The sequence below is a fragment of the Cupressus sempervirens genome, chromosome 3 (genome assembly GCF_028749045.1).
Source record: "Cupressus sempervirens isolate cs-2001-9-10 chromosome 3, ASM2874904v1, whole genome shotgun sequence".
Classification (NCBI taxonomy): domain Eukaryota; kingdom Viridiplantae; phylum Streptophyta; class Pinopsida; order Cupressales; family Cupressaceae; genus Cupressus; species Cupressus sempervirens.
Window position 1 is genome coordinate 418,426,643 of NC_143120.1, and position 14,797 is coordinate 418,441,439.

Consider the following 14,797-nt stretch of genomic DNA (forward strand, 5'->3'; position numbering starts at 1 on the left):
TTAATGTGCATACACAAAAAGTGAAGACGAACTATGAAAATAAGCCGAAGTCCAACAAGGAGTACAAGGAAAAAGAGAAGAAGTTTCAGAAATCCAAAAAAGAGTATATTCAAAGGAAGAAAGTATTTCATCAAATGATAACAACAAAGTGTCTTTAAGTGAAGAAAAATTGTTCAAAATCAGGAATATGAAGATCATACCAATGAAGAAGTAGATCTTGAAGAGGAGCTAATAAGTGGTTCAAATGAAATCAAGAGACTTGGACAAAATAAATCAAAACTTGAAGTTGCTGCTTCACGAAGAGAATGAAGCAAAAACCAAGACATCTCAAGCTCTTAGAGAAACAGAAAAATTGATAGGTGATTTGAAGGTTTTGGTTGAAGAAGCGAAGGAAATAGGAGAAATCATAAATCAGCTTAAGGTCAAGGAAGAAAACTGTGAAAAGCTTGAGGCTGAAATTGGTTCACTTAGAATGTTAGATAAATCTTAAAATATTTGACACATCTGAGTTATTCAAATGTGAGATGATAAATCAAAAAATAATAATGTCTTTGGACAAGGTCATTGCCTCACAAAGATCGTCTACTGCTGAAGGTGGGGCTGGTCTTGAAGAAAGTCAAAGTCTACAAAGAAGAACAACATAAAACCAACATTGATAGGACAAATATTCACTTTCAAAAGATTTTTTCAAAAGGCCTCTTATCTCAGGACTAAGTTACTAACACATATGAACGGGTTTAATAATTCTTTCATTTATGGTTATTGTTTTTTCTTGCAATTATTTCAGACACAAGAAAATCAATTCTAGAATGTTTGCAGGAAATGATTTTAGACTTGTTACATCCCAATTTAAAATGTTCATATAGTCGTTGAGGTTCATATGAACTCAATTGACAGTTAAATTTGTTATAATCCTATGAAACGGTAAGATGGTTAGTCATTATAATTTCATATGAAGATAACATGCTAGTTGATTATTTATCATAAATTCATGGAATTGAAAAGACGGGTAGCCATTTTGATTATTTATGATTAATAACTTGTTATGGTAATATGATTTAACCGCGGAGAATTTCCTTGTAGGGAGCATTTCAAAGGGGTGGAAGCATTGTTAGAAAAGAATTAGGCAGAGGAGCATCACCATCACTAGGCAATGGGTATGAATCATGAATCACTATGGTTGAGGACCTAGCGATTGCATAGCAGGATACACACATTAGACATGCATGAGCTATTAAATAAACATTTAAAATATTAATCATTTAAACTTAATTAATGCATACCTCAAATGGCTTATGGTTGACATTTTAATCACTTCATTATAATATATAGTTATGTACGTACACATATAAATTAAAGGTGACATCATAGTATTATTTTTATACAAAATTTTATCTATTTAATACGTACATTTAAATGCGTGTACAAGAAGATAAAATAATCTTTCAGATGAAACATGTATTTAGATATACATTTTTAAAAGGTATGACCTTGGATAAACATTTAACATGATGCCATCTTAATAAATATATTTATGCGCAAGTAAATAAATATGCTTATAAATTATCTTTTTGATTTATAACCTTCAAGTTCTTTTTTCATATTTATTTATTTTCTTTACTAGAAACCAAAATGTACATTTGGCACATGATATCAGTGTTGCAAGAAGGCAAGTCATTTTCTTTAAGAGTTGCGGCTTCTTGGAAGCTGTTGAGATATCGATTGCCTCTATATATTTAGAAGCTAAGAGAAGGCAGGAGATGAATATTGTCTCCACACAATTTACCTCTGCATATTTTTCCATGTTATTACTTCATGTTCTACCCCCTTGCTGAAGGTTGGAAATCATAAATATTGTGGAAATTGTATACTGATTATTTACGCGACGGAACCGGCTGTTAAACATCAACCAAGGCTCACGTTTCCATGAAGTTAGACTAGGTTAAGTGGTCATTTCCTTTTCGAATGATACATCTTCATTCTTTTATTCCTGCATTTGAAATTATAGCAGAAGGAAGTGCGTCCATGAGAAATCTGTACTGTATTATCAATGAGACTAATATTTCCGTATTGAGTCAAGACCAATTGTTTATGATAAGTCTAAACATCTTTATTTTACTGCTGTAAGTCATAATCAAATTGTACTTTTACAAGTCTTTAGATTATTTTCACAAGTCATAAAAGCTGTGATATACTGAAACATGTAATATTTATACACTAGTTGAGGATCAGTAGAAGGAGTTGGTTTACTTTGAGATTTAAACGCCTAGGACTCAATCGACTGTATGGCCAAGGAAGAGGTGAAGAGGTGATAAAAGAATCTAAAATAGCATGAAAACAGAATTAGATGTGACATCAATTATTTATTATGTTAAAATGAATCATTTAATAGCTCATGCATGCCCAATTCATTTTTTGTTGTCAAGTCGAGTGGTGTGATTAATTACGAAGATGCTCAGTGGTTGACAAGGTGTTCCATGTCTATTGTGGGTAGGGAGGGCCTTTCTAATTAGAGAAAGTGTGGGGATAAGTATAAGGTCCGTGGTTGGGTGGTTAAGCCCTTGACAATGTTTCCTGTCTCCACAAGATGTCAAGACGTACATTAGATAAAGATAAGATGAATATTCAAACATTTATTGGTAACAGGTATTTTTACTTTTATGATATTTATACGAGTAGAAGATAAGATGGATTAATTTATATCGTTAAATTCAATTATTTCCTTTGATGAAAGTAACCTTTTTCGTCAATGTAATTGGTAACTAGTTAGATCGGTTGATCTTCCAATTGAATATGGAATATATCTATATGCAAGAAATATGATTGTTATTTCAGTCTTCCATTGATAAGAATAATGATTATGAGCATATTTTCTAATCTTATGTTATTGCCACATTTAAGAAATTGGAAGAAAAAAGAATGAAACAAAGGTATAGGACGCCCTAAATGATACAGTGGTATATGATGCCCTAAATGATACAGTGGTATTTGGTGCCCTAAATGATACAATGGTAATTGATGCCCTAAATGATATAGTGGTATTTGATGGTAATTGGCATTTGTTCTTAAATGGTATTTGTGGACTAACCTGGGATTCGTAGAAGCATCCCTAGAGGGATTTCGGTTTCAAATTCCATGGTGTGAAGATTTTAGTTTCAATAATAATTTCATTTATAGTGTTTTCAATTATTAGTTATGAAATTTCCGTTTAACTAATTGTAATCGTTAATCTCATTCACATGAATGTAACTGATATAACTCTCTTCTTATAAAAATGAAGTAATAACTGTATTGTCTTTATTTGTTAGTTGTTAGTTAAGACTCGGGAAAACCTGTTGTTACAAGATTTATGAGTAGGAATTATTTTGCTATTCCGAAGAGCGACAATGTTGTATGTTATAAATGTAATATCTTTGGTCACAGTGCAAAAAGTTGTAAAAGTAGAATGGCAGAATTCTCTAACTAGAAGAAGGTTGAGAAAGAGGACAAAGCCGAGGAGGTTGTTAAGGTCAAGGAAGAAAACTGTGAAAAGCTTGAGGCTGAAATTGGTTCACTCAGAACGTTAGATATATCTTAAAATATTGACACATCTGAAGTATTCAATTATGAGATGATAAATCAAAAAATAATTATGTTCTTGGACAAGGTCAATGCCTCACAAAGATTGTCTATTGAAAGGTAGAGTTGGTATTGAAGAAAGTCAAAGCGTACAAAAGAACAACCAACATTAAAGTTAAACCAACATTGAGAGGACAATGGATTTGCCTTCAAAAACTTAAAAAGTTTTTTTCAAAAAGTCTCTTATCTGAAGACAAGCACATATGAACAAGTTTAAAAATTCCTTCTTTAATGGTTAGTGTTTTTCTTGCAATTATTTTGTACACAAGACAATGAGCTGTAGAATGTTTGCAAAAAATGACTTAGATTTATGAGTAGGAATTATTTTGCTCCTCCAAAGAACTACAATGTTGTATGTATAAATGTAAAAACTTTGGTCACATTGCAAAAAGTTGATAAAATTGAATGGTAGATTTGTCTAGGAACAAAGCCAAGGAGGTTGTTAAGGTCCAGGAAGAAAACTATGAAAAGCTTGATGCTGAAATTGGTTAACTTCAGATAAATCTTAAAATCTTTGACACATCTAAATTATTCAATATGAGATGATAAATAAAAAATAATTATGTCCTTGGACAACGTCATTGCCTCACTAAGATCATCTACTGATGAAGGTGGAGTTGGTCTTGAAGAAAGTCAAAGCCTACAAAAGAACAACATAAAACCAACATTGATAGGACAAAGGATTCACTTTCAAAAATCTGAAAAGATGTTTTGAACAAGTCTCTTATATCAAAACAAGCACATATGGATGAGTTTAATATTTCTTTCATTTATGGTTATTGTTTTTCTTCCAATTATTTCAGATACAAGACAATCAGCTGTAGAATGTTTGCAAGAAATTTATGAGTAGGAATTATTTTACTTCTCCAAAGAACTACAATGTTGTAAATGTGATAACTTTGGTCACATTGCCACAAATTGTAATTGTGGAATGGTAAATTTCTCTAACCAGAAGAAGGTTGAGAATGAGGGGTTTCGAGGAAGAAGCAAAAGTAATTTTTTAGTGGAATCTATGTTTGTGCAAACAAATATTCATGCAGAAACTGAAAAAGAGAAATGGACAGTGTTTGTTCTAGGCATATGAATGGAGACATGAGCAAGTTTCTGACTGTAAGGTGAGTTTTGGTTGTAATACATTTGCAAAAATCAAAGGTGTAGGTATACTTCTTTTGAATGATGGTTAGACAAATATTGAGAATGTCTTACATGTAGAAAGTTTGAAACACAATCTATTAAGTCCAAGACAGTTGTGTGATCAAGGACACAACTTATTTTTCAAATCAGATTGTCGTGAAATTAGAAAATATGGTAAATATATGTTGGTGCAAGCAAGGATGCTAATGATCTATATTCTATACGTTCTTAATGATATCCTATGTTCCCCTGAGTTTGCGGGACGACAATTTTTTTTGGCAATTTTGGGGACGGGGACAACAAACGGGGATGCGTGTGTGTGTGTGTGTGTGTATATATATATATCGAAATCTTAAAATATACATTGAAATTTGCAAATATACATCTCATTCATACGACACTAAGCATAAAGCATGTCATTTAAACATTATAGAACCTTAATATACACCATTTAAATGCCATTTAGGAAATACTAACCGATTTCAGTACTCAATTGTCAATATGCATATCAATATGTGAACAAAAATATTTAAATATAAGTTCAGCAGTGAACAATATCATAAAAATCTCAAAATCTTATGCCCAAACTTCAAAGGCTAGAGGGCTGCCATAAAGTATCATCATCATGTTCAAGTTCAATGTAGAAAACAAAATATAGAATAATGAAGCAGACTGTTGCTCCTATTTTGCCTCTGCAGAGGGCTACCATAAAGTATCGTCATCATGCTCAAGTTCAACGTAGAAAATAAAATATAGAAAAATGAAGTAGATTGTTGCTCCTATTCTGCCTCTGCCTCCATGGCATCAAAATTAGAGTTCTCACTATCATCCTTCACGAGAAGCATAGTCTCATCTAATGGAATCCCATTCAATCCTGGTGCTATCTCATCCTCGTCTATTTGGGCCACATCCTTAGGTTCAACATCTCACCACAAAGCTAGTGTTTGCCTAAACTTTAGAGTCTGACGATCCACAAGTCAAAGAGCATGATGCACTATGACTAGCTTCTCCACTCGTTTAGAGGTAAGTTTGTTCCTCTTGACTGAGTGGATAAATAAATACGTGGACCAATTCGTCTTTGCAGTTGAGGAACTAGCAAGTTGTACAAGGAGGTGAGTGACAAGTGCTTTTAACCCAAGTGAATCTCTCCCATGCCAGGTCCCCCATCCAATAGGATCTCTTTCTGCTAAAACCACTCTATCCAACCTCGCTTGTGGCTTACCCAAGTTTGGGCCATGAAGGTTGGTAAAGTCAAGGAATTGTGCATGAAGAGTAGAGGCCTCTTGAGTTGAGAACATCTTATTAATGGCTTTTGTGAAGCCATCCAATACCTCGGGATCATCACATAGGATACCCTTCCACCCAAGTGTGCATACCACTTGGGATCTAGAGCAAAGGTTGCCTGCTATATGAAGTGGAGTATTCATTATGTTCCACCTCCATGTCATAATAGGCCTAATATACTCCTCATAAAATCCCAATGTAGGATCCTTTGCTGCAAGAGTCCTCTTCATCTTCCCCAACATGCTGTCAATACTCTCATATATCTCTCCCAAACTAGGAGCGCTAGTATTAGCATATCTAATGATATCTACAATGGGTGCTATGACAAAGCAAATATATTTGCAAGATGCAAACAAAAATTAAAATCAGAATTAGAAATTAATATTTTTTAAGACTTAGTATGAAAACTAGCAAGCAAAAAACTAACATTAAATTTAAAAATCAATAACTTACTTCATTGTGGACCACCAATTCTCATCAAAGATCCTTTGCTTCACTGCTTTTCCTTTAGAGGACTTAGAATTGGACCATCGTCCTCACTTTGGATTCACCACCATCAATTGGAGGTCCTCATACACCTCAATCATCCTCTCCATCAAGATGAAGTATGGCAATCCCACACCCTAGTCCCTCCTGCATTCTTTTTATCTTTTGGCTTAGGTGTGACAAATTGGAGAAGAGGTTTTTTCATATTGAAAGGACGCTTTGCAAAATCCTTCATGATGGTGGAAGGGCATTTAAACAAATCAGATTTAGGATCAGCTCTTTTCATAGTCCCACAACAAGCAATATCACCCCCAATCACATTTTCTTCCTCATCCCCACTACTACTAGTACTCCGATTGCTGCTCATTGTGCTTTGTTTTGAGATTTAAATATGCAATAGAAATATGAGCTGAAACAATGAAAAAAAAAAAAAAAAAATCAGACTTTTCAAGTTGCAAATCTATTTAAAACATGGAAAATGGAAGCATAAAGAGTTTCATATTTGGTGCACAAAAGAGAAAGCTCAAACCCCTTCTCAAGCTCTTGGAAGCAAAAAAAATCACCGCCCGTCCCTGCAAAATGAAAACCCCAACCAGCTGCAACACACTCCAACTTCACAAGCAAAACCAAGCAAATGACAAAAAACCATAATGTGTCTTTTTTTGCCTTTTAGGGCATTTGGAGGGGTAGGGCTCACATGGGCGACTAAGTTGGAATTAAAAACTTTATTTTTTTTGCTTACTTTTTTTCTTTTTGCAATGAAAAATGGGGGATGACCGATCGTCCTTGGTACGGTTGGACATCTGGATGACCTCTCTCTGTACTAGGGACAACTTGCTGTCCCCTTTTTTACTCCCAGACATCCCCAAGTATCGGGTACGTCTCCTGACTATTTTGCACATTTGGGGTGGGGGGACCTTCCATACCCGTTCCCTCATTGCGGGGACGTCCCCGTCTCAAAAACATGGGGTTTTTAGGCGGGGACGCGTCCCCTAGGTACGTAGATGATATCAAAAGGGAGAGGTTGAGCGTGGTTCCACTCCATTGAATTGCTATTTGTACTTCAAGGGAGTTTTCGTTGTGATATGCTTTTAGCCCTATTTGAGTTATGTAGGTTGGTATTAGTCATAGATGGACTACTGGTAAAGTACTCTCTGAGTTGCAAAAGCTGGTCGAGTTTTCTAGGTTGGCTTGTTTTTATGACTTTTGGTGCCAAAAACTTGCAGAATGTTTGGCAAGAACTTGTTGAGTACTTGCTGAGTTTTTGTTAAAAACTTTGTCGAAGTTTTATAACAACAATTAATAGCAAAAAATGACCCAAATCAGTTTCATTTCTCATTTCTTCACTTGTATTTTTCTGAGAGGGGAAAAGTCTTCCAAACACTTGCAAATTGATTTTGATTGATTTGAAGTGAACTTGAGGCAGGTTTGAAGCATATTTGTAGTGGGTTTGGAGTGGTGTTTCTGAAGAGGATGACATCAATGATTTGAAGAGATAGGCTTTGGAGGAAGGCGTGGATTTGGTTTTACGCTGGATGGCATTGAGTTGAATGAGCTATCACTGCTAGTGCAGAAGAAGCTAGAGGCAGAGCTATATCTAGGATTGAGGACAAGCCACAAACTAAGTTAGACATACTGAGCAAGAAGGCAATCATGGCTAGTGCAAACTTCTAAGATTAGACCCTCTAGTTCTACCTCTCCTTTAGTTTTTATTAGGACTAAGAAGAGGCAAATGTAATTGGAATGATGTATTTACTTTTAGTCTTACATAAATTATTTACTATTTTGCTTTCAGCCATGAGTCTTCCTTAGGAGAATGTGATTTTGTACTCACTTTGTGTTTAAATATATCTAGATTAAGCTTGTTTGTTGTGTGTTCTCATTTATTGACTCATTGGATGTATCTTCTCATTGAATTTTGCAAAAAAAAAGTATTTAGAATTAAATTTAAGCAATTTTTTAAGTTGCCGAGTTTTTGCTGAAAACTGGCCGAATTTTCCCCGAATTTATTTTTCAGACCTTGGCGACTTTTCCAACTATGGTATTAGTCATTGATGTCAAAGAGGAAGTAGTAAGAGGTGGAGTAGTAATAACTCAGAGCTTCCTTGGTTCAGTTTGGTTGCAAATGGAGTTTCAATCAATGACAAAGAGAGATTGTTCAATATTTTGTCAATTGTGTCAAAGGTTGATAATCAAGGTTGTACAATTTTTGGAGGGTTATTCAAAGCACTAGAGAATTGGAATGAAATGCTTATCAAGCCGTTGATTATTCATCAGATATTCATCAGCTGCTTGGTTGTCTGCTTGAGCCTCCTGGTTGAATGCTTCAGCTTCTTTGTTACTTGGTTGAGCCCCTTTTTGATTGATTAAGCTACTTAGTTATCTATTTGAGCTACTTGGTTGTTTTCTTAAGCTGTCCGCTTGTCTACTTCAGCTGCTTGCTTGTACCAAGTTAGATCATGTTGCACGTCATTGGTTGAATAGTCAAGAGGCTTGATTTCTTCATTTGGGGTCTGCGTTGGTTTTGAATATGGCAGCTAAATTAATTAAGGGAAATTTTTTTTATTGAATTTTGGAGATTGTAATGTCCTGAGTACATTGAATTAAAAATTCCTTCAGCTGTTGCTTTTGTCAAAGCATAATTTTCGAGCAGCTATTGAGTGGTGTGAGGGATGAAGTGAGAGAAGTAAAACAACTAAGGAGTCATGCATATCATTAAGGAAAGGGTCAAAGCTGGTAACAGAGACAGCATTTATAATTATTGCCTTGACTGGGTGGTTTGATGATGGATATGTGCTATAAATTTAAGAGGAGTCATGTTTATTATTGGAGGCCAGTATAATAAACACAAATTAAGCTTTTTGTATGTCATTTACACATGATACAAAGACAACATCCTTTCAGAAATGTGCATTAATAATTTTCTTATTGGCGGGGTGTGAGGAGGTTATGGTGTGCTGTATTGATTATCAATCAATGGACTGGGCGGTGGAAAATATACATCGAGGAAAAATTGGAGTGTTGGTTGTAATTCATGTGGAATTCTTTTTGAATGAGAAGGCAATGAAGCTGGGTCTTTTTCAAGTGTTGTGGTTTTCATTTTTCATGGCAGTGAAGGAATCGAGAGAAGAGTCTGGAGAACTTGATATCTGTTCTTTATGGTTGAATGTTGTTTTTGAATTATCTGGATATGAATTGTATTTGATTTAACCAGATTACAGCTTAGCGTATTTGGTGTTGTGTGACTGCAGAAATTATTGGCTTTATGGAGGTGTACGTTGAAGCATGTCAAGCTTAATGTCTGAGAATGTATATATTTTGTGTTGAGTTTAATAATACAGAGGTGAAGAAACTTTCTGAGTGCAGCGGTAGCAATTTTGTGTCACAATTTAAAAATCATGCAAGTTATTGGCGAAAGATATTGTTTGGTGTAAAAAGGAGATTTTAAATGAAGTGATGAGTTGAGCATTATAAAGAAGTTGAATTCCTTCTGCTTTGAAGAATAATATACTGGTGCTGTATATTTCAGTTTAAGGATGTCGTGTAATTCTTGCATGGTGTTTGAAGTGCTTTGTGTGTTCTAAAATGGATTGAGTTATGCAATTGAGTTGATGCTTCAGCTGATTGGAGTTGGTGCTTTGAAGGGTTGGTGCTCTTTGGGAGTTTGTGCTCACTAATGTAATCTGGGTTGGTGCCCATTTCATGAATGAAAGTTATTGATCTGCCATGGTTTTTTACCCAAAACAGTTTTCCATGTGAAATTTGGTGTTCTTGTCTTGATACTTATTCTATTTCTTCTTTTATGTGGTTTCATGTGATTAAAAGTTTAAAATGCTGATTATCTCTACCCCTACAGTATTTTCTGTGTGCTCTTCAGAGATGACATGAAGTTTTGGGAAGCACCTTCTAACATGGTCATCAGCCCAAATTGGTCCCTATGGAGGCAATTTAGCACTACAAGGGCAGTAAATTTGAATTGAATGATTTTAATTTTTAAATGACATTTGGTGGGATCGTGTTGGCCATATTGACTATGATCTATTAAACAGTTACGGGTTTGCTTTGAGAGACATGATTGCATCAACTCTTTGATTGAGAAGATGGAGACTGATATAAATGTGAAAGAAGCAAATCTTGAAGAAATTCTCTTCAAACAACTGCACAATATTTAACCAACCTCAACTATCGCTTACCTGATTTTCCCATCTAAATTTATATTTTTTGAGAAAATATTTATTGTTTGGTTTGCTGATTTACTTCTGGGGACAATTTTTGCTTCAATGTCACAGCTATATCATTTTATAGAATTGGCCTTCTTTATCTCTGTCCAAGCTTCAAAGATGAATTTTTCTTCTTGCAGAATATAATCTAAGTTGCACGGGTACCTCCCCCCCCCCCTCCGGACCATGTACCGGTTCGTGGTTCTGGTCCGGTTCGACCTGGGTTCGTTTTTTGAGGCCTGGTTCGATCTGGTTCGAACCCAAGAGAACCACATATAAAATTTCGGACCAGGGTTCGAACCCAGGAGAACCACATATAAATTTTCCACATTACAGCATGTTTTAATTTAATTTATGTTGATACATCTTGGGTCTGGGTTGTTAGGCATTACTATGCCACAGTTTTTTAGTGTTGAGTAATCCCTAGCTGTAAAACACTTTCTATTTGAATCAAAATGCTACTAAATTTGAGACACCCACAAGAGAAGATGCTCAACATGTGGTGACCACCATGACCAATTTCGAGGAATTTCAGGGCCTATTTGAGTAGCAATATGAATTTTTCAAACACTAAACAATAAACAACGTTTTATTGGGAAATGTTGCCCTGCAGAAGAAAGTTACGGTCGCATGAATATGGTCAGGTGGGGCAGCTACTTACCACATTGTCTATCACTGTTTGGCTGATTATTTCTCCTCTAGGTATATTAAAAATTGTATTAAAGAATATTGAATCTGGGACGTCAGACTGTGTTATCCAAAGGCCTCCATGAATGGTCTTTTTCCAGTTTACTGTTGTTGATCAGTGCTTGGGAGATTGTGCCCAAAGAGATTGAAGAATATTCAGCTGGTCAAAGGGATTTACCTTCTGCAAGCTAGATCTAATTAGTTTTTAACCACGTTCAATCGATTATGTTAATCATAATAAGAGTTTGGTAAATAAATTTATGAAAAGAAGAATTTTTTATTAAAACTTACTGTTGATCTGCATAAACTAATCAGATACATTTATGAATTTTTTAAATGAAAGGGAAGAGATCTAGTGGCTAGGGGTTCCAATGATCGCTGTGGTTTGCTACTATATTGTTTATGCTGTTTTAAAGTTTTTTGTTGTTCAAATGTGTTTATGCTACTATGCTACATTCTAATTCTAACTCATGCTTCGTAAAGATGTATATATATTTAAAAAAAATATATATTTTTTTACATGTTTTTGTACTAACGAACCCAAACGAACCCAAACCCCTTTTCAAAATTTTGTTGAACCAACGAACCGGTTCTCGAACCCGAACCCGGAACCGAACTGCAACCGGCAACTTAGAATATAATTGAAACTATAGTTTGCAAACTGTGTGAGTACTCTCCGATTTTTGCTTCAAGTTTAACTCAGAGTTTATATAGACACAAGAAAAACATGGGTAAAAATGCCAATGTGGGTAAAATACTGGTTAAAATGCATTTTTCACATGCTTTTTTGTCTGGAAAAAGTTAAAACCTTACTTTTTCTCTTTTGAGTATTTTTAATTTAGTACATTTTGTGATCTAATTTGCAAAATAAATATATTGTGAAGAAATTTTACCTTTTTTATTTAAGTTGCGGATCTTTTATGGTGTAGACAATTTTGGGCTTGCTGCATACTCTCTGATTCTGAGTTTTGGAAATATGGTTGAAACATGAAACCACTCAAGATAGTGACATTTCTGTAATCATATTTTCATATAAATTGCAAATTATTTTGTCGCTTTTTTGCCTGTAGTGGCTATACATAATGATGCGCTGTTGAAAAATCCTCCTCTTTATTTATGATTTTCCATTTATCTGAGGCTTTTATTTCGGGCACTGCTAACCTTTATTTACTGATGTCACAGGCCCATAAATCTGGTCGATTTTAGATTGTTATTGTTGAATGTATTTGCGTGCTTCTTTATGTTGCAAATTTTACTTATCATTTGGTGGATAAGCAGACTTGTTCCAAGTTGCTGTCCAAGGATGGCAAAATGGTTTATGAAAAATTCAAAGATGAAGTTAAACTGTAAAGGTTGTTTAGTATTTTAACTTCTTTCAAAGAATTAGTATGGAATGTGAAAGGCTGACAAAAGCTTGGCATATAAATCGTGGTCAGCCACTATTCTAATTTTTTTTTGAGTTCTGCTTCAGAATTTTCATGGAGATATGCCTATATATTGTTTTCTATTTGTAATCTGATGCTTTTATTTGGGGCCCTGCTGTGTTTTGTTGATTGCTGTCACAGACCTATAAATCTGCTTGATTTTAGATTTTTCTTGATGATTCCAATTGCCCGCTTCTTTATTTTGCAAACTTTACTCACCGTTTGGTGGATAAGCAGACTTGTGCCAATTGTGTCTAAGGATGACAATATGGTTTATGAAAAATTCAAAAGATACAAATTGTTTGGTATTTAATTTTCTTTCAAAGAAGTTGTATGGAAAGTCAAAGACTTCCAATAGCTTGGCATTGAAATCGCGTTCAACCACTTTTCTTATATTTTTTGAGCTATGCTTCAGAATTTGGTAATGACTTGAGTTAGTTTATATAGCCTATGGTGTGCATGTTTTACTTTGAGTAATGGTTTGTGCTCTATTTTTACTGTATATATTCATTCATCTGTGTTTGAATATTTTAGGCCTGAGCTTGAGTTGTAGCAGAGTCTTCTCTTCGTTATTATACACCTAAAATATCTACTATCTACAAGCAGGTTCCGAAGCGCAAATTTTAAATCTGAATGAACTTAAAAGAAAACCCTTTTGGTACAGAGATAAATATAAATTGTAATTTTTCTTCTATTCATCAGTTCATAAATAATTTGTTTCAAGTGCACAGTATATTGTGAAATTTATAGTTATTTTCCAAGCATTGCACATTTTTCCTTGGTAAGGATGAGACGAGAGAGGTTTTTCAAAAATAAATACTTTCTAGCTTTGCACTTACACTTCAAATGTCTACTGTTTTGCAGACATCAGTGAAGCAGGCAACTAAAAACACCAAAGCTGGATTTTCTGTTTTATATTGTTTCATTGTTGGTCTTCTAGGTATTCTTGTAGGATACCTGGTCCGCAAATAGATGCATTACAAGTTGCACGTGTTACAAATTATCATTATTGGATTGCAAGAGATGTGATTGATTCAAATTGTGAAAATGCAAGATAGAATGGATAGTTTGATTTTGTTATTTGCCGCCCAAAGTAATGGGAAATCTTTCGCAGGGACACGGTTGTTTATTTCAATCATGCCTAGAAATAAATGGGCAGTGTTTGAAACAATTCACATCAGGAAATGTGCAATATTTTTTTCGGCAATGTTCTTGCATGCCGAGGATAAATTGTTCTTTGTAATGAAGTTTGGTGACAGGCTTGTGCTCATCAAGCTGCTCTGTGTATTATTTTACTGGATGCATTATTCTGTTGTCTATGAACAGGTTAATGGGACTCGCATGATTGTTTTTGTACAAGGTTACCTTTGGGTTTTCTCGCATCATTTAATGGGATATAATTTACAAACCTGTGGGCTTCAATCAGGACTTGGTGAATCTAAAATTGCAAGATTTGCCCTAGTTTTTGATTTGTTTGTATGGTTGACTATGGCTTGGAAACATTGGATGATGATAATCACAAAGTTGGAAACATTCGATAATAATTATATTGATAGTAATAATATTTAATGCCTTTAGACCAGCTAGTCGTAGGACTAAGGTATCACTTGGTTATACAATTAATTTGCCTGACTTGGCTGTGTAATATGTCATTTTGCTTCACTCTCGAGAGTTTGCCATCCTTGTTATTGCTATAAATGTGCAAGTTAAACAAAAAAACAACCCCCTTGTTTCAATTAAATGAAAAAACAATTCCTCAAGTGGATCCCAAATTCGCTGATGCTTCACGTGTATGCAGCGCTCAAGAGGAGCAAATTCTATTTAATATGGTAGTTATTCATCATACACATGTTGAAAGTAGAAGTGAGACTACAAGTTTTTTAGGCAAGGATTTCTATATATTTGCAAGATGGAAAAATGTTGGAAATTAATTCTCCTGGTTAT

At 34.6% G+C, this 14,797-nt stretch overlaps 1 protein-coding gene across 8 annotated transcripts in view; it reads left to right on the forward strand.

Annotated features, from left to right (window-relative positions):
• LOC149566801 (vesicle-associated protein 1-3-like) overlaps nt 1-14,261 on the forward strand; it is a 48,224-nt gene extending 33,963 nt beyond the window's left edge. For all 8 annotated transcript variants that reach the window (XM_089820118.1, XM_089820115.1, XM_089820123.1 and 5 more), the window contains one exon: nt 13,718-14,261. In XM_089820118.1, the coding sequence (XP_089676244.1) occupies nt 13,718-13,825 (108 nt within the window). In that variant the 3' untranslated portion in view covers nt 13,826-14,261. The remainder of the gene's footprint in view (nt 1-13,717) is intronic.
• The last annotated feature ends 536 nt before the right edge of the window (nt 14,262-14,797 follow it).